We start from the raw sequence: 20,383 nt of genomic DNA, 5'->3' as shown, positions 1-20,383 counted from the left end.
GATATTTAGTTTCAAACCTCTGAGATTTCAAATTAGAGAGAAGATGCTATAATTCCTAAGCACTTGTTGTGGGGGATACAAATAGTGGGAAATATTAATGCTCAGAAGAATCACTTAAGAGTCAATCTATTTGAATTCTGATGCAGGGGCTTATTAAGAACATATGAGTGTTTACATCTATGGGGAAACTTCAGAAGGGTCATGGACAAGAGAATAAAAAACTTAGCTTATTTTAGTACAAGGAATCTTAAATAAATGCAGCTTTTCCACAATATACATTTTCTATGTATTTTCTGAAGACTCCTCACAAATAAACCATATCATTTGGATCAAGAGGATAAAAATGCTAAATGGCTATCAACAAATAATAAACAAAGCACTTTGAGTCCTATATTATTAAATATTATCTAGAGAGCAATACAGTATCAAGTATTCAGGTAATACTTAGGAAGAAAAGCACAGGCTTTCAATCCTGACTGTATTTCTTAACTCCATGTTTACATGGGTTAAGTTAATTAACCTCTATGTACGTTAGTTTGCATATACAGATTGGAGACATAAACGGTGTGTACCTTGTGAGAAGATGAAATAGATCAATATAAGTAAAGTACTTAGCTCAGTATCTCCCACACAAGATATGCTCAATAAGTACTATTATTATTGTTTTTATTAGCCGCAATAGCAGCAAAGGGAGAAATCTGAATAAAATTGTTGTGATAGCAGTATGCTACTTTTGTGCTCAAAGCATTCGAGAGCACACCACTGACTACTGAACTGGGTACAGAATTCTCAGTCTCATACTAGCTTCCCTTCCAAACAATATCATCTAATAGGTCTCAAATTAGAATAAGATTCATATAATGTTACTACATTTTTATACTCTCCTAAGATCATAACCATATTGACAATTCTATTTTGGGCACTAAGATTACACAGGTAAAAATTCCCTTGCAATTATATATCTATATCTATAGCTATAGCTACATCCATATCCATATCTATATCTGTCTATGGAAATGTGGAACCAAAAAATGATAACCATCCTTTTACATGGATACAAAATCTTTCAGGAACATGAGAGAAATCTTCAAGGGTCATCACAACAAGGGACTAGGATTTTGTTTTTCATGTTATGACCACCTGGTAACTGCATGCCAGTTACATTAAACATGGACACTGTATTTTAATAGCCATGGCTAGGAGACAAAGCTTAGGCTTCAGGTAGAAGAAAATTATATTGGGACTTCCACACAGGACAGAAACATTGAGAAAGTGAATTAAAAAAAATAAAAAGCTTATCTGCACAGGGAGATGACAAGCAGGCTTGAGCACAAGATGGTATTGAGTCTGCATGGTTCAAGAACCTGTCGATGTGGTATAGAAATTAACACGAGCAAGTTTTCCAGCCCAATAATGCTGGTAACATACTTCACTGAAGTGAAAGGAAACCTACGCAGAAGAGAAATATCTTCAACATAGGCCCCTCCTGGGTTCCATAGATAAAACCCGCTGAAGCTAATTCACGATTCAAGAATACACGCAGAAATGATTCATCATGAGCTAATGTTGGCAGACACAAACGCAGAATTAGGTATTTAAGTACTTCAGATTATAAAGAAAAATGAAGGATTTGAAATATGAGAACAGAATAATAAAAACACTAGGCAAGAAGCAAATAGTACTTATAGATACAAAACATGAAATCTTTTAAACTAAAATACTTGATAACATTAAATAAATATAGCTCAGGAGAGAACAACTGAATGGAATACTGATCTAGAAAATATATTATATTAAAGGTAGCACAGATAGCAAACGGGTAATATAAATGAGACATGTTTCCCAGCTCTAGGCAGCTTCATAGGTTACCTTTACCTAGGCAGGTGTTACACTGCTTGGAGAAAAGCAGCCAGTAGCTGGTGGGCATCCTGGGACTGGTTAATGTCAACTCTTTGCTAACTGTACCAGTGTGCCAGCATAGTTGCCTATCCTATTTCAAAATTTTATATATTTTTAAAAGATATGAGTGGAACTTGGTGCACTGTTGCATGGCACAGTGCAACAGAAGGTGAGGATGCTGGGTCAGAACATGCCACCTCAGCCCCCAGACATGGTGCAAGCTGCCCTGTGGCAGGGAGGCTGTAGATTGCCTGGAGAAGGGTGTCTGGGGGACATGTTAAAGTGGGGGCCACTGACAGTATGTTTAACAAGTGAGGAATGATTTCTGGGGTCTTCCATGGACTGGGTCGCTGCACTTAGAGGTAGGCAAGGGAGCTCAGATAGAGCAGTTTAGAGGGAGGAAACTGGAGGTCATGTCTGGGTCAGGCCAAGGCACCTACCCATGTGGGAGACTTGGGCTGGGCTAAATAGCATCACCCACCATCTGCTGATGCATGCAAAAGGTGGGCCCAGGGGACACGCCTGGCTAGGTTAGGTCACAGTATCTGCCCATGAGTGTCAGGACAGGGGTTGGGCTAGGTCAGGCTGGGCTGAAAAACCCACTGGAATGTGAGAGAAATGCATATGAGGGCAGATTCTATAGGGGACTTGTGGGCTGTTTTCCGTGAGACTGCAACACCTGCCAGTTTGTGCAAGAGTTGGGTGGTGGTAACAGGCTGAGCCAGGCTGCAGCACCCACTGGCATGTGCAAAGGCCAGGAATGATGGCAGACTATGCCAAGCAGAGCTGTGGCATTGGCCAGTATGTATGAGATCTGTGGCTGGGAGCAGGTCTGGCAGGCAAACTTAGAAAACTCTTCTTCCAGGCTGCAGCTCCCACTGGGTGGGAGAGCAAGGGCTGGGGGTGGGCCAGGCAGGGCAGGGCTGCTGCACTGTGGGCATGTGTGTGGGCTAGTGCTGGGGGTAGGCTGGGCAGGCCAGGTTGCAGCATCCACCGGTACACATAAGAGCCAGGATAGGCTGTGGGCCACACCAAGTGGGTAAGATTGCAACACCTACTGGCAAGAAATGAGACTGAGGGCAGGCCATACCAGGCTGGGTTGAAGCACCCACTGGTATGCTCAAGAACTGAGACTGGGAGCAGACCTGGTAGGGTAATTTGGGGATCTCCTTGCTAGGTTGCCACTCCCACTGGTGAGCATGAGAGCTGGGACTGGAGGCAGGCCATTTGGACAAGGCCACAATAAGACTGGCAAGTGCTGGGATTGGGTACAAGTCATGTCTGGTTGGACTGCAGTAGTCATTGGCAAGTCCAAGATCCAGAACTGAGAGCACAACTGGTAGAGAAATGGGGGTACTCCCCTGCCAGGCTGCAGCTTGGGCTGGTGAGCATGAGAGTCAAGGCTGGCGGTGGTCTGGGCTGGAAAAGGTGGCAGCACCCATCAACACATGTGGGCTGGGTCTGGGAGGCAGTTTGGGATGAGATAAGCCATAGCATCCATAGGTGTTCTTGAAAGCTGAACAGGATGCAAGCTGGATTAGGCTAGGCTGCAGCACACATGCATTTGTGCAAAAATCAGGGCTGGGGGTGGGCCTGGTGGAGGTTATTGGGAGTTGTCCCAACTAGGCCACAATACCCGCTGGTTATGCGTGAGGGCTAGGCCTGTGGCTGGCTGGGCTGGGCTAGGCTTCAGCAACTATCAGTTCATGTGTATGATGGGTTGGAAGTGGAACTGACCAGGCAGGTGCATCTACCATACGTGTGTTGGCTGGACTGAACCTGACCCTGCACTAACTGGCACACACAAGAGTCAAATCAGAAGTTACCTAAAATCAGAAGTTACCTCAGGCAAGGTTTCTTGGCAGCACTCCCCATCTAGATCATTGGACTCAAACCCTGGCCACAGGGAAAATCTCAACATATGTGGTCTAACTTTGGAATGCATGTATGAGGACTGGGCCTCTTCAGTTGCTGATGCCTGTACAGTGGACAGCATGCCCAGATGCACATAGGGGACATGACAGCCAGCTCATCTAGGCCAGCAGAGGATATAGTGTATCTCAACAAAGGATGGAAAACACAACAGGCTGGAAAACTCTCCTGGCCAAGCTTTGCAGTAAGTGTCTGGGTCTGTGGATACACTAACGTGGACTTGGTCAGCCAAAAGACCTTGGAAAGATTTTCCTTGTCCCTCCTCCCAGATACAGGAAAAAGAAATGGAAAATTTGGGGGCAATAATCACACCCACTTTCCCTGACCCTCGATCCTTCTCACCCTGACACCCGATCAATTATGTAAGCATCATCTAAAATTAAAAACAAACAAACAACAAACAGACAACAAGATTTTCCTAGCCCTGGTGCAATGAAGCTGACAACATCTCTAAATTCTCAAAACCATTCAAGTAATACCCTTGGAGCATTCTTCCTCTCATCAAGGTTTCTTTCTTTCTTTTTTTTTTTTTTAAAGATTTATTTATTTTATTACAAAGTCAGATATACAAAGAGGAGGAGAGACAGAGAAGAAGACCTTCCATCCGATGATTCACTCCCCAAGTGAGCCGCAACGGGCCGGTGCGCGCTGATCCGATGCCAGGAACCAGGAACCTGGAACCTCTTCCGGGTCTCCCACATGGGTGCAGGGTCCCAAAGCTTTGGGCCGTCCTTCACTGCTTTCCCAGGCCACAAGCAGGGAGCTAGATGGGAAGTGGAGCTGCCGGGATTAGAACCGGCGCCCATATGGGATCCCGGCGCATTCAAGGCGAGGACTTTAGCCGCTAGGCCACGCTGCCGGGCCCTCATTAAGGTTTCTAAGACATCATCAAATGACCATCCCTCATCTCCAGGTGCTTGCCAGCAAGCAGCAGTCCTCACACTCACCCACCCACCACCACCACAAAGGAGGAAAATAAAGGGAAAAACGGAAACATTTGTCCCACCCACTCTTCTCCATATCTCAGCCCTCCCCCACACTAATGCCGACATGTGCATTCATCTCTCTTAACTATGTAAACAATATTAAAAATTAAATCAAAAAGTTAAAATTTTAAAAATGAGAGTATTATCTTTTTATCACCACAACAAAATATTTGAGGCAAACAGGTTTACAAAGAGAAAAAGTTTAATTTCATTTTGGAGGTTCAAATCCAAGATCAGGTGGCCCTGTTGGTTTGGTCTCTGGTGAAGTTGTGGACAAAAATGGACAGGACACAGGGTGGGAGGATCACATGCTGAGCCAGGAGGCACAGGGGCACAACCAGAGCTTGTATTTCTATAACAAGCCCTTTATAAGAGGTATCTTCCAAGGGCACTCTCCCAGTGACCTAAGGAATTTTCATCAGGACTCACCTCCTAAATACCAAACTGGGTCGAGTTTTTACCCTATTAGTACCACGAACTTGTGGTTTGGGGTTTAAAGTCTTTCAGAATTTCAAGAGCTATATTATATTCAAATCATGGTAACAGAACAACAGACAGGAAGAACATATGAAGAACCAACTTCTACCTCTAAAGAGGTCCAGAAAGAGAGAACAGAGAATGAAAAGGAGGCAGTAGTCAAAGAAACAATGGTTAGAACATTTCTAGAAATTATGCCACATATGAATTTTCAGACCAGGTAATATAAATAAAGTATATCAATATTTATATATAGTATTGTAACTAGAATACTAAAGGTGAAAAGGTAATCATAAAAAAAATTCATCCCCAGCTGTGGGCAACTGCCTAGGTTATCTTGTATCTAGGCAAGTGTTATACAGTCAGGAGAAAAATAGCCAACAGCTGGTGGGCAATCTGGACCTGGTTAATGCCAGCTCTATGTTAACTATACCAGTGGGCCCACAGATACCTATTTTTTCCTTTTTAAAGATCTGGACATAAGAGGATGGATTGACTACTGTGCCACTGTAGGTGTAGGTGTCTGCCATCCAGGGCCATCCCACACCATTGCCACAGCCACAAATGTGTGTGGGGTGTCATGCACTCCTAGGGGCTGGGGCACTGGGGTTGGGTTGGAATGAGGGTCATTGAATGCCAGTTTGAAATTTATAAAATGATTTCTGGAAGCTTCCACGGACTGAGCCACTGAACATACACATACATACAGGTAATTGAGGGAGCTGAGATGGGCTAGATCAGAAAGGGGAAATCTAGAGGGCTTCTCTGGGTCAGGTCAAAAGACCTGTCTGCACACAGAGAAGCCATGGCTGAGGACAGACCAGGCCAGGTTGGGTTGCAGCACTTGCCAGTGCTTTGTGAGAGCCATGTTTGGAGGCAGGACTGGTACGGGTTCTTTGGGGTCACCTGACTAGGCCACAGCACCTGGTGGTGAGTATCGGGGCTGGGGACAGGCCACACTGGGCTGGGCACAGAATCCATCAGCAACAGGGCTAGGGGTGGGCATAAATGGGGTTCAAAAGGGTTGTTTCAACTAGACAGCAGCACCTATTGATGTGCATCAGAACTGGGGATAGAAGTGGGCCAGGCCAAGCCAGGCCACAGTACCTGCTGGCATACATGAGAGCTGGTCCTGGGGGCAGATTGGGCTGAGCTGGGCTGTAGCAGCTACCAGTTCACATGAGAGCCAGGGCTGAGGGGTGGGACTGATCAGGTTGCTGCACCAATGGCAAACACATTGGTAGGTGCAGGGGGCTGACTGAGCCTGACATTGCACCAGCTGGCACACATAAGTACAAGGTCTGAAGATCTCCTAGGTGAAATTTCTCAGGGGGCTCACAACTAGATCACTGTGCTGGATTCCTGACCTCAGGAAAAATCACAAAGACATATGGTCTAATCCTGGAGTAAATGTTGCAGGTCTAATCCTGGAGTAAATGTTTTTTTTTTTTTTTTTTTCTGGAAGCAGTGTGTGCTGGACTACCTGTGCCCTGCCAGGACACAAGCCAGCTTGGAGAAAGGGGTGATCTTGGGGTTCCTTTCAGCCCTGCCCAGGGCAGGAGGGCCCTGGCTCCCAGGGGAGCAGAGAACCAAGGCATGGCTCCTCAGGCCTGCGGTGCGTCTCCCAACACCCTACGCCCATCCCTCAGTCAAGTCCACCTGTCCCCCCGCATCTTGTCCACATGCCCCTCTTGTGCCAGAGCTGGGGCAACCTCAGTTGCTAATCCTCATGTAAGAATGGAGAGCATGCCCCGATGAACACGAAAGACAAGACAGCCAGCTCATCTAAGCCAACAGAGGACAGTGTACCTTGTCAAAAGATGACAAGCAGATCAGACAGGATGAACATCACTGCAGCCCAGGCTCTACAACAACAAGCACCACAGTCTACGGGAACACTGAGGTAGACAAGGCTAGCCAACAGGCCTAAGAAGGAATGTTACACCTCTGGTGTAACAAAGCCGACAGCCTCTCAGAACAAATACGACTCAAGTAACACCCTTGGAACATTTGTCTACATCTGGGCCCCATAGGACAGTCTCCATTCCCAGGCTCCCATGCAGTGTGACAGCAAGTAGGGGCCTACTCCCCCCATCCCCACCAGACACAGGAAGGAAAACTGAAACATTTACTTCACCCATCTTTCTCCCTACCCCAAACCCCAACCTAATTGGAATTTGAGTTCCACATAGGTCTATAATCCCCACACCTTTAAAAATAAATATTAAGCTAAAAAATAAAAATAAAAAATCAGATAAATAACCTACAGATGAAAAGCAATCATATTCAAGTTTTACTTATTTATTTATTTGAAAGTCAGATTTACAGACAGTGAGCGAGATATCCCACCCACTGGTTCACTCCCAATGACTGCAACAGGCAGAGCTGGGCTTCCTCTGAGTCTCCCACATGAGTGCAGGGTCCCAAGCACTTGAACCATTCTCCACTGCTTTCCCAGGCACATTAGCAAGGAGCTGGATTGGAAATGGAATAGCTTGGCAGTACCTTTACCCACCACATGCCAGCCATAATGCCAACCTTAAGAGCTGATTTATTAATAGCAACTGCTGAAAACAATATCACATTGCCATCTTGATTTTAAGTGCTGAGAAAAAATTACCAACCTGAAATTCTAAACTTTGCTTAATGAAGATAGTTCTAGACAAAAACAGCAAATTAACCAGTAGCTGACAGAAATACTAAAGGATGTGTTTTAGTTAAACTGAATTGAAGGAGGGCCAGAATTAAAGAAACAAAGTAGAAGAAGAAAAGAGGGAAAATTTGTAGGTAAAGCCAAATAACAATGACCACTGAAAATAATAATCAGGGAATTGAAAAGCTTGCTAGAACTAAAATGTTAGGCCACAAACCCAGATAAACTGGGAGAAAGGTGATTGGTTAAAACAGCCTATTTATTCTTCTATTATTTGTGAGAAGGATAGAGAGAGATGAAGGCTCAACTTCTTCATTCATACAACAAATATTTTTAAATCCAAGTGAACTATTTTCTGGTGAAAGAAATACCTCTGTTCAGGTAGCAGTGATGAGGGAGCATATGACGTTATGGGACACTTGTGAGGGTGCTGGTAATGTTGTATTTCTTGAAGTAAGCAGGCAGGAGTAAATGTGTTCACTTTGATATTGTATTGAGAAAGCTATTTTCTTAAAGATTTTATACACACACACACACACACACACACACACACACACACACACACACACTTGTTGGATAGGCAGATTTATAGACAGAAGCAGAGACAGATAGAAAGTTTTTTCATCTGCTGGTTCAGTACCAAAATGGTTGCAGTGGCCACAGCTGAGCTGATCCAAAGCCAGGAGTCAGGAGCTTCTTCCAGGCCTCCCATGAGGGTGTAGGGTCTCAAGGGCTTGTGCCATCTTTCACTGTCTGTCCAGGCCATAAACAGGCAGCTAGATTGGAAGTGGAGCTGCTGAGACACAAACTGGTTTCCATATGGGATGCTGGTGCTTGCAGGCAGAGGATTAACCAGTTGGCCACCAACTCTGCCCAAGATATCTATATCTATATCTATATCTATATCTATATCTATATCTATATCTATATCTATATCTATCTATATATATACACACACATATATATACATATATTATACTTTTGTGCATTATATATGTGTATATGTATGTGAAATCATTGAAAGGTACTCAGCCTTTTTCTCCAGTTCTTGACATAATGCTCCTAACATACTTAGGATTTTCAGAGTGACAAGGATGATAACAGTCTTATGTTTCAATGAAGCTATCCCTTGGCTATCCTCCAGTAAGTATTTGGTTCATGAATGAATGATTACATATTTAACACTAAAAGATGTCTATGATAGACCGAAAAAATGCAGGTGACAAGACAGAATGTACTATGCAATACATTTCTACCCACATACTCACAGAAATATCAATACAATCTTTAAAAAAAGTCTGCAGAGTCCAAAATGTAACAGTGGTTACATTAAGGGGATTTTTTTTTCCCTTAAACTTTTAGAATTACAAAACAATTTCAGGATAAACACAGATCACCTCCACGATAAAAGAGATAGGTTATATTTTTAAAAACCCACAAAAATATAAGACAAAAAAAAGCCACAACACGTTTTAATGACTCCTTCAGTTATTCATGGATGCGTACTCAATATGGATTTCTCGGGGTCCCCAGTCATTGCATTTAATCAGCAAGCCACGGTTCACCAGTCTCTCCCTCCTCTACCCTTAGCTACCAAATAATTTTCCTAAAACAATACAACCCTCTTCTGTGCTAAAAATTGTTCAATAATTCCCCATTTTCTACATAATAAAAATTTCTCCCCGTGCCAACCACTCAAACTTTTCACTTTATTAGCATGTTTCTGAGTTGACCACTTGCTCTTTGAATACGTATGCTGCCCACAGCCTTCATGTCTCGCTCATCTGGTGAACTCCATACGTCCATTTTCTACTCAAGGCTCAGCTTACATGCTATCTTCTCCATAAAACATCTGCTGATTTCCCTGGATCCCAGGAATCCATGGTTCTTTTTCTCTCTTCAGGTGCTCATTTTCTAATTTTTTACGTTGTTTTTCCTAATAGTGACTCACTTGAAGTAAGACCATTTCCCCCCCATTTTTACTGTTTTTATTAAATACTTTTTGGGTTGATGTAATTAATCAGCAAGATAGGAAAAACTCACAGAATTCAATATTATAATACTTATGCATTTTTCAAAGTGCCAGTCTGTGGCTTTTAAATTTCTCTTTCTTTGAATACAGGAAAAACAAGTTGTTAATAGTAAGGGATGGTGCGCCGGTTCTAATCCCAGCTGCTCCACTTCCCATCCAGCTCCCTGCTTGTGGCCTGGGAAAGCAGTTGAGGACGGCCCAAAGCTTTGGGACCCTGCACCCGCGTGGGAGACCCGGAAGAGGTTCCTGGTTCCCGGCTTCGGATCAGTGCGCACCGGCGTGTTGCAGCTCACTTGGGGAGTGAAACATCGGATGGAAGATGTTCCTCTCTGTCTCTCCTCCTCTCTGTATATCCGGCTTTCCAATAACAATAAAATCTTTAAAAAAAAAATAGTAAGGGATGGCTCTTCTCCAGATCTTCGAAATAATTGCTTTATGAATTTAACTACAGTATCTCTCATCAAGTTGTAAATCCAAGAACTGATGCTACAAACACCTGAACATTTTGCTCAATGGTCATTTGGACAGCGCTGACCAAACTTTTCCAACATAAAGGGAATGGAAGCTTTTTTCCTCAGCAAAAGGGACAGAGTTGTAGGACTGGGTGTCTTTTACCTTTTGGTGTTGTGCACTGTGGTTCCTCCGAGGACGATCCTTACTCCTGGGGTGCTGCGGTTCAGGTTATAAACCGTTAGTGCTTCCTCATAGGTGGCTCCTCCGATTACAAACACGATGATATCCTGAGGTCTGTCACAGGAAAGAAAGATAATGTCACAAGATAATGGGAAAAAAGGGCCAAGAGCTGTTGTTACTATTATATACATAGAGTTTTAATTTCTCTTTCTTTTCTAGTAGAGGAAGCAGAATTAAGGAGAATGGAAAAAGAGGTTTAAAAAAAGTTTTAATTATCTGAAATTGGCAGGAAACACAGCAGGAAATGCTGAATAGTGATTTGCTTTCTGTTTATGAGCGGATGTCTCATAATTTCTGTGCTGTGGATTTCAGAATAGCACAATGGTGTTTGCTGGAACCAAATGTAGAAATATTCTTTGATATTCAAGAGGCTGCAGAGTTTATGTCTCTACTACACATCTACTTTCATGGCGAAGCCCCTTTGCAAACACTTAGCACACTGCTGTCACAATGCCTTCCATCCAATGACTTCATAGCATTATGGGCAGATCTTCATGTCCCCATAACATGGTAACATGGGAACTAGGAACATTGGTGTTCTGAATGTTAGAAAAGAATGAGGCCCATAAATTAATGGTACTTCTAGGCACTCCACCTCTTCCCAAAATCTTTTTTTTTTTTTTTTTTTTAATTCTTTGATAGACCAAGAAAAAGAAGCCATGGAAACCAAAGAAGAAGAAGAAGAAGAAAAATTGGGTGGTTTTGTAGTGGACATGCTGACATACTAGCTCGGCCACTAGCTTCGTCTGGGGAGCACTGTGCTGTTTACTGTCTCACTCCTTATCAAAATAGCTTTTTAACCAAAGTGGGTGGTTCTTGACTACCTCCTGTACCAGCAACAAGGGCTTCAAATTTGCTAAAGTGTGTTTTGTTCTTTTTCTCACCCCAACAAAAGGAGATAAAATGCTTAATTTTAGTAACCAAGATATTTTGTTAAGTTACCCACTGGAATCTATTTAAAACTACATCAAGCAGAAGCACCCATTTTGGAAGTTTTGATATAAGACTAAACAAGGAATATATACGCTTCTGCAAAAGCCATTTTAAAAACCCAACTGCACATTTTCTTTCTGTTTCTATAACACCATGAATGAATTAACTGAGAGGGTAATTGTTTTGGGGAGACTTTTTGGAAGCAGGATCAGATAGCGTGGCTATTTTAAAATGTTCATATAGTTTCTGAATTACAGAAATCCTCCAATGAAAGGGGTAAAAATTCCCAATGATGAAGAGTTGCTTACTTTACAATTCATTACAGAGAGTCAATTAGAACATTTGTATGTGGACTAAAATCATGCCTTTAAAACACTAAATTTACTTTTTTAGACAAACTAACTTCCATTCAAGACTGTCCCCCTGAAATCATGTAATTAGTATCACAGTGCTGTAAGAATTACATGCTGTTACATATACTATGGTAATGTTTGTGACTGTAAAATACGCTATTTTTTGCTACAAAAAGGCATACACATGGCATAAGATATAAAAGGGGGTCGTTTGACTTTTTAAAATGCAGATCTAAAAATATTTGAAATTATTGTATAAATTAATTTTTTCAATCTCAAAAAAATATATAAAAGGGGAACAGACTGAAAAAGTGATTTTCCTTCTTATCACTCTTGCTGTTCTTCCTCCCTTCCCCAGTATTTCTATAGAGGCAAACACTGTTCCTTGTCTTTTAATCGTACTTTTACATATTATGATCTCTGTCTTTCTCCCCCCACACACACACAAAGAATATTTATATACACCATTCTTCTCCTTGCCCTTATCTTCGGTAAACCATGTACTTGAAATTTTGATAGACATTGCCAAGTTGCAAACAGCATTTCAGGTAAGTACCCATTTGTTCATATCCTCATCAACATCATGTATATTCAAAGATCTGTCTTTTCGGACTGATGGGTGAGAAAAAGTCACCTCTCATCATGACTCCTTATTATGAGCCCTCCAATAAAGTTCTGCATGTCACCAGCATGTAAAGTTTCAGAGACAACAGAATGTGAGAAAGGAGGCTCAGGGTGGACCCTGGCAAGCTACAACATTGAAGCAGAAGTTGAGGAAGGAAATTCAAAGGAAATAAAGAATAACAAGATAATAAAAGATAACAGCAAGACCATAAGAATATGACATTATGTGAGCCAAGTGTTTTAAAGATGTTAAAGGGAAACTTAAGACAGGTCAACTAAGATTAGGACTGAAAAATAACCATGGATTTTATTAATAGAGGTCACTGATGATCATACTAACAGCTGTTTTAATGGAATAGATTTAAAAAAAACACTTTTTCTTTATTCAGCTTACAGGTTGTTTACTCTCAGTGTCCTGTCTTGATTCTCATTTTCCCCTACAAATTTTATCTAGACTGGACTACCACGTTACCATGACTCCAGACCTTTAGCTTTAACTGTCTTTCTTGGTTCCAGCTCTGCACATTTCTGTACATCACAGTGTGCCTTTCTGTGCATCGCAGACATTTAGGCTCACCTGTGTCCACAATGGAACTCTGGGGGCAAGAATTTAACCTACTGGTAAAGATGCCTGCATTCCACATTGGGATGCTTAAGTGTGATGTCTGGCTCTAGCTTCTGACTCTGGCTTCCTATTAATGTGTGTGTACCCTGGAATGCAGGAATGATAGCTCAAGAAACTGAGTTTCTGACATCCATGTGGGAGAGTGGAATTAAGTTTCTGGTTTTTGGTTTTGGCCCAGTCCAGAACACCGAGGACAACTGGGGAGTAAACTAGCAGATGGGAGTTCTGTCTGTGTCAGTCTCTCAAAAACAAAGAAAATAATATACAGTAAAATTTCAAAACTGAACTCTACTATTTAGTTTCTACTTTTCTTCTGCTTCTCTTCTTATACTCCTTGTTTTAGTGAATGACACTGTTATTAGTTTTCTTTCTGTTGAGACAAATTATCATAAATCTAATGGTTTAAAATATACAAGTGTATTATCCTGTAGTTACGGAGGTCAGGAAATTTGCCATGGATTTCCCTGGCCTAAAGAATGCTTTCAGGGCCCAGCGCAATGCTTCAATTGATTAATACATCCCTCACAAGTGCCAGGATTCCCTATGGGCACTGGTTTGTAGCCTGCTGCTCCACTGCCGATCCAGCTCCCTGCCTGTGGCCTGAAAAAGCAGCAGAACATGGCCCAAAGCCTTGGGTTCCTGCATCTATATGGGAAACCTTGAAGAAACTCTTGGCTCCTGCCTTTGGATCTGCTCAGCTCTGGTCACTGCAGCCACGTGGGGAATGAACCAGTAGATGGAATATTTCCTCTGTCTCTCCTTCATTCTATAAATCTGCCTTTCCAATAAAAATAATCTTTTTTATCTTTAAAGAATGCTGTCAGCAGGTCTATGTTCCTTCTGGTTTTCCAGAAAATGATCTGTTTTATTCCCCTTTTCCCAGCTTCTAGAGGCTACTGCATTCCTTGACTTCCTTCCTCTAGCAAAATCTTATGCCTCTTACCCTGCTGCACATCTCTCTCTGATAATCATCAGGAAAGGTTCTCCAATGTTTTTGAATTTGTGATTAGATTGAGCCCACCTGGATCATCTCCCTAGGTCAAGGTTCACATCCTTACTCACATCTGTAAAGTCCCTTTGCCTAGAAAGGCTTCAGAAATTGGAGCATGCACATTTTGGGAGCTTGGGGAATCAGCATTATTCTGTCTGCTATGCATGCTCATAGTCTTCCAAATCATGTACAATCATCTCAGAAACTTCACATCATCTTACTATTAATTCTTTCATTTCCTACTCTTTCATCCTGTCCTTATTCTGTTGGCCACTGATTTATGTCAACTCTACCTTCAGACTATCTCAATTCTGTCACTTAACTCAGTTTCCCCTGTTTGACTGTCAGACTCCTATCATAGTCAAGACTTACTGGTACTTCATTTCCACTTTCTTTGTAAGCCATTTTTATCTCCCCAAACACAGATCTGACCCTGCTCTTTCTCTGCCAAGGATAAAAAACTGGAGCAATGCTTAATTAATGTATAATCTTTCTCAACCTTAGTTTATCTTTCTGCCCTGGCCCTCTGTTACACTCCATTCTCTGTTCTCTTGTTCTATAGTTACATATGTTGTTATAAAGTAGGCTTTATGAGGCTTTTATGAGGGAATTGCAAGGGGAGATAGTTGTTCATTGCTTAGTCTTTGATTCTAAGACAGTACCTAGCACATAGTGAAGAGTCAATAAATATTTGTGCAACAAATGACTTAACGAGTGAATATAATTTTATTTTCTTCTCTCTAAAGGACCACAAACCAGTACTGACCCTTTATTGAGTACCTGTTATTTTCCAGGTATTTGGCTTAGAAGTTTGAGAGGCAAGAGTTATAACTGAGCAAGCAAAATTTCAGAAACGTTAATTATCCCATGGTCGTTCTATCAAAAACTAATTTTTGTTCAGGTTTGACCCTTATGACTCTACCTAATGACTTATTTTGTTAAGGTTGTATTACTAGCTCCATTTGACCATTTGATTATTTTTCAGTCCTTGTCTTACTCAAGTTTTCAGTAACAGTTCATTAAGTTGATCACCTGCTTCTCTTGAATATACTTTCTTCACTTACTTGCTAATTTCCAGGGATCCTTAATAGTTCCATCTCATTTCCCTGACTTCTTAATGCTGGTATACTCAGAGTCCAGCTCTTTGTCCTCCCTTCTTCCCAAATTGTGTAAACTGTACATGTTCCCCAGTTCTGCTCTGTTCAACATTGGGGCCATCAGCAACATCAGTCTAACCAAAATAAAATGAGAATTCTACCACTGAACCACCCATGCACCTTCAAAATAAAATGAAATGAAATTTAAAAATCAGTTCCTCAGTGGTCCTAGCCATATTTCAAGTGCTCAACAGCCATTTAGCTAGTGGCTGCCTTTCTGATAAAACAGACGTAGTCCATTTTCATCACTGTTGGAAGTTCTATGGACAACACTTCCTGAGATCATCTCACCTAGTTTTGTGTTCTTCAGTATCTCTCTTTGTTGATGACTACCGAATCTCTATCTACAGTGCAAACTCGCTCCTGAATTTCAATGTGATTAGAAACAATGGATTTGTAGTAGCACTACTCTATAACTTGTGTGAGTTCTTTTAGTAGCTCAAAGAAATGTATACAACCTCAGGCTAAATTATGAACCCCCTGTTAATCCTGTGCTTTAGGCTGTAGGAAATTTCTTCATAAACTTTAAAAAATTAATTTATTGAAAAAATTATTTATTTTTCATTGGCAAGCCAGATATACAGAGAGGAGGAGAGACAGAGAGGAAGATCTTCTGATGATTCATTCCCCAAGTGGCCACAATGGTTGGAGTTGAGCTGACCTGAAGCCAGGAGCCAGGAGCTTCTTCCAGGCCTCCCAGGGTCTCAAGGATTTGGGCTGTCCTAGGTCACAGGCAAGGAGCAGGATCAGAAACAGGGCTGCCAGACCACAAGCTGGTGCCTATATGGGATCTTGGCCCGTGCAAGGCGAGGACTTTAGCCACTAAGCTACTGTGCCAGGTCCGATTTCTTCATAAACTTTATGAAAGTATTACCAGTTGTCATAAGATGTCCTTCTTCCAGCTACTGGCCAGTTTTGCTTTCTGGCTGAGAAAGGTCACTTCCTCAGGAAGGGGCTGCATGATTTTGGCAGTAGTATTTTTTATCAAGTATAATGAACTCTCAATTATGCACAGATTGATTATTCAGGCAAAATATATGGTTATCTTCTTTTCCTCCAATTGATATGTGTTGCTTTAATTCTTACCAATATTTCTACAGGAATGGAGGGGAATATGAACACCTAAAACTCAAGTTCATTTCTTGTCAGAATCTTTAGGAATGCACTAATAAATAAAATGAAATAAACTATGTTGGCTGTCATTTGAAAGATTTACCTGAGTTCCTATAATTTTATCATAGTATTACTCTCATGAATATGTTAAATAGGCATCTTTTTAACACTAAATTTCTAAGGATATTAATTTTTAATTTTTCCACCATATTGGTTCCAGAAAGTACCAATAATCTGATATAGTAAGAACATCTGAAGTGCAGTAACAGCTGTCTTAATGTTCATTAAGGGTGTACAGGATAAGCTGTGTGGGGACTATCTAATGTTATATGAATGTACCATTAAGGAGAAAGCCTTCAACAACAGCTTGTTTTATATTGTAACTATCTGGGGATCAGATCATCTGGAAATTGGGGAGTGGGCGGCATTTATAGTGTTCAGAAATAATGAAATTCTCAAGGCTACTTGTTTCCTAGAAAATGAGTTTTTGCGCTACAGTGAGTTTCCATGGTCAGTGTTCCTTATGGTGAAGCCCAACTCTACTTGAGGCCCATTATGCCATTTACTTTGAATAGATAAACACCTGGGAACACACAGATAATTTCACTGAGAACAGAAAGTTTCTCCATTGCATCCAGCGGTCATCCGGTGACTAATGAGAGGAATCAGACTGCATCACCTTTGCTTGAACTGTTCTGATGGTTCAATTTAAAATCACCAGGCAGGCAAATGAGTATCATCCTGGAAGATAAAGTTGCTTCTCTCTAGCTGACCTCAGATCATCCCTGGTTTGAAGAGTATACCCCTCTAGACTCTGACTCTCTTTTTACGATTTATTTGTTGTATTTGAGAAGCAGAGTGGAAGAGAGGGAGAGACAAATTGAAGGAGAGCGATCATCCATTCACTGGTTTACTCTCCAAGTGGCAGCAACAGCTAGAGCTAGGCTGGGCCCAAGTGAGCAGCCAGGGACTCCTACATGGTCTCTCATGTAGGTGGCAAGGGCACAAGCAGTTGGGCCATCATTTGTCACCTGCCAGAAGCATCAGTAGGGAGCTGGAGATAAAGTGTGGATTAGACAGGACTGTGCAACCGGTGTTCTAGTTCAGGATGCGGGCATCCCAAGCTGTGCTACAACACCTGTCCCACACCTCTCTCTTCTGGAGAAGAAAAGCAAGCCCCAGGAGGAATAAACTGAAGGAGGATACAGTCCTTTAATCTGATCATTTCACTGTGCCAAGGTATTTTTGTATTATAGGAGAGGAAAGAAAATATAGTGAGAAACTGTGAGTGAAGGTTAAATAAATATAAGGACCAAATCTAGACACAAGAGTAGCCTGGCTAACTGTATACCCAATAAAGATAACTATGTTCAAAAAACATTAATAATTGTGTTCTTGAGCCTCCTATTACTTATTCAAGCTGATTTATAGAACACCTAAGGGAAAAAATTAAGTTTTTCTGACATTTTTCCTTTTCATTTGTTTCCCCAATGAATCTTACAAAGGTAGATGCTTGGATGAGGCCAATGGTAAAATGTTCAGGAAATCTTTTAAAAATCATGGCCAAACCAATGTGGAATACCTAAGTTTCATGCTGTGTGCACATTTTCCTGTGTTCTGGGATTCACCATAGCAACCAACAGTATCAATGAATGCAGACATTAAACATTAGAAAACAGTAGCCAGTTCAGTCTGTGTGCAGACTTACAAGGCCACCTCAGGACCCAAACCATTTCATCTCATTTTTGTGGGAAAAATAAACTAAAAATATTGAGAGTATTTGGTGCAGTGATTTTTAAGATGCTGTGTGGGATACCTGCATCCCATATTAAAAAGCCTGGGTTTCAGTCTCAGCTCCATGTCTCCAATTCCCATTTCCTGCCAAAGTATACCCTGGGAGGCAGTAGGCGATGACTCCAGTAGTTGAGTCTCTGTCATCACTTGGGAAGCAGGACTGAATCCCAGGCTCCTGGCTTCAGAAAGGCCCAACCTGGGCTGTTGTGAGCATCTGGTGAGTGAACCAGCACACAGAAGATCTCTGTCTCTCTTTTAGATTAAAAAAACTTTTTTGTGTATAAAATTTCTGGAAATTATTTCTATATGCGGGTAAGTGAAAAAATAAATATTCAAAAGGCAACATTTTATCTGCTTTCTGAATCATTACACTTTATGTCTAAAATTTACATTTTAAAATTTATTTACAGATGGCAGTGTTCTTACGAGGATTTACTAAAGAAAAAAAAAGGCCAATGTAAAATGATTGTTGCTTTTATGGAAACAAAGATTCCACTAAATTTGGCCAAATGTGAGAAGCACTTCCATTCTAAATTGATTGAGTCTGGTATGTGGAATCATACAGCTCCATTTTGTTTTCACAAGAAAACGTTTTTCCTTTTTTTTTTTTTTTTAGTCAGGAAAATTCAGGAGAAAAAAAATGGCCTGAGAAATAGGATTTGTGGCAATCCCACGTGCAACAGAAAACTCAAACCTAATTTGTGGATGCAGCCACAGTGCCAAACAGTTTAACCACTAATTTAATAGCTAAGTGCTGTAAACTTTGTCCAACTGTTCTGGTTTGGCAAAATTGTACTCTTGCCACATCCCCTTTGATACTTTCTGATATTCTGACAACAACAAAACCAAAAAATTTGACCATAATTAGAATTACATTACCATAGAGATGACTAAGATCCATGACTCGTCTCCATGTGGCGATTGCTAACAGTGGGGCCAAGCAGATGCACAACCGAAACACTGAATAGGGTTACTCACAAACTGCAAAGGTCTACATTTTTGGCAGCAAAAACTAAATTTATACTCTGATTTAAAATTTTCCAACTAAAATGTCGGTATGTTAACTGTTATAGATGCTTACATATCTAGAGCAAATGTCTATTAGACATCTACTACTTGTGAGATACTATGTAAAATGTTATGAAAACTCCAAAGATGAACAAACCATAATTCTTACTTTAATATTACAATATCTAATACATTAGTTAACAGGAAGGACAGCCATGTGTATGATTAACTACTATCTAAATATCCTAATATCAGAGGTAGTACCTATGAACAATTTATTTATTTTCATAGTTACTGTACACACACATTTGTGTTTGTATACACCTGTACATAATGCACATATATGGCCAAGCACTTACTTTTATGTACATGGATATATTATCTTTATGCTGATATGGTTTTTCAAATGAAAGATATAAAATAGCATCTTCTATATCAAATATTGAAAAAAGAAAAACAGGAAGCTTCATATCCCACCACATAAAGTGTTATGCCAGGTTAAATAAAGAATTCATAGTATTGTACTGTAATATAGCAAACTGACCCACTATTAATGAATAGTTAATTTGTTCTGTTTTTTGTTCTGACAATGTTTTGGCGAACAAAGGTGTGTAATCTTTATGTACTTATACAATATATCCATATGTCAACTTTTAGAAATTGAACTGTTAAGTGACAGTCTTTTCAAGCCCTCTATAATCTCCCTTTTGTTCAGTAGGACCAAAGGTCTTCTCTGGCCCCCAGTGTAGTTTAAAAATTGTATCTCCTTGCTTCCTTCAAAATTTCCACCATTTTAAAAGCATATAACATGTATATGAGGGCTGAGTGAGTGTTGGGCAGGGCTGGGCTGGACCACAGCACCCATCAGTTTGTTGAGGATGGAGGGCAGAATAAACTGATCCATTATCCCAGTGAAACTTGACAGCAAATATCTGGGCCAATGGAGACTCGGAGGTGGACTATGACAGCCAGTGGGCCTTGCAAGGATTTCCTCATCCTTGGAGCAATGATATCAGCAGCATTTCAGAACTATTGAAACCACATGAGCAGAATCCCCAGAAAATGCTCCACAATGGGGACCCCGGGGTGATACTGGGTGGCAGTTCTCCATCC

General features: G+C 41.1%; 1 protein-coding gene across 1 annotated transcript in view; it reads right to left on the bottom strand.

Moving 5' to 3' along the window:
• VPS45 (vacuolar protein sorting 45 homolog) overlaps positions 1 to 20,383 on the bottom strand; it is an 87,713-nt gene that overhangs the window by 28,979 nt on the left and 38,351 nt on the right. The window contains exon 14 of the mRNA XM_058660190.1: positions 10,595 to 10,726. Within this exon, the coding sequence (XP_058516173.1) occupies positions 10,595 to 10,726 (132 nt within the window). The remainder of the gene's footprint in view (positions 1 to 10,594; positions 10,727 to 20,383) is intronic.

This window comes from Ochotona princeps, chromosome 2 (assembly GCF_030435755.1).
Source record: "Ochotona princeps isolate mOchPri1 chromosome 2, mOchPri1.hap1, whole genome shotgun sequence".
Lineage (NCBI taxonomy): Eukaryota > Metazoa > Chordata > Mammalia > Lagomorpha > Ochotonidae > Ochotona > Ochotona princeps.
Note: the sequence above shows the minus strand (reverse complement) of the source record. Positions and strands in the feature narration are given on the sequence as shown.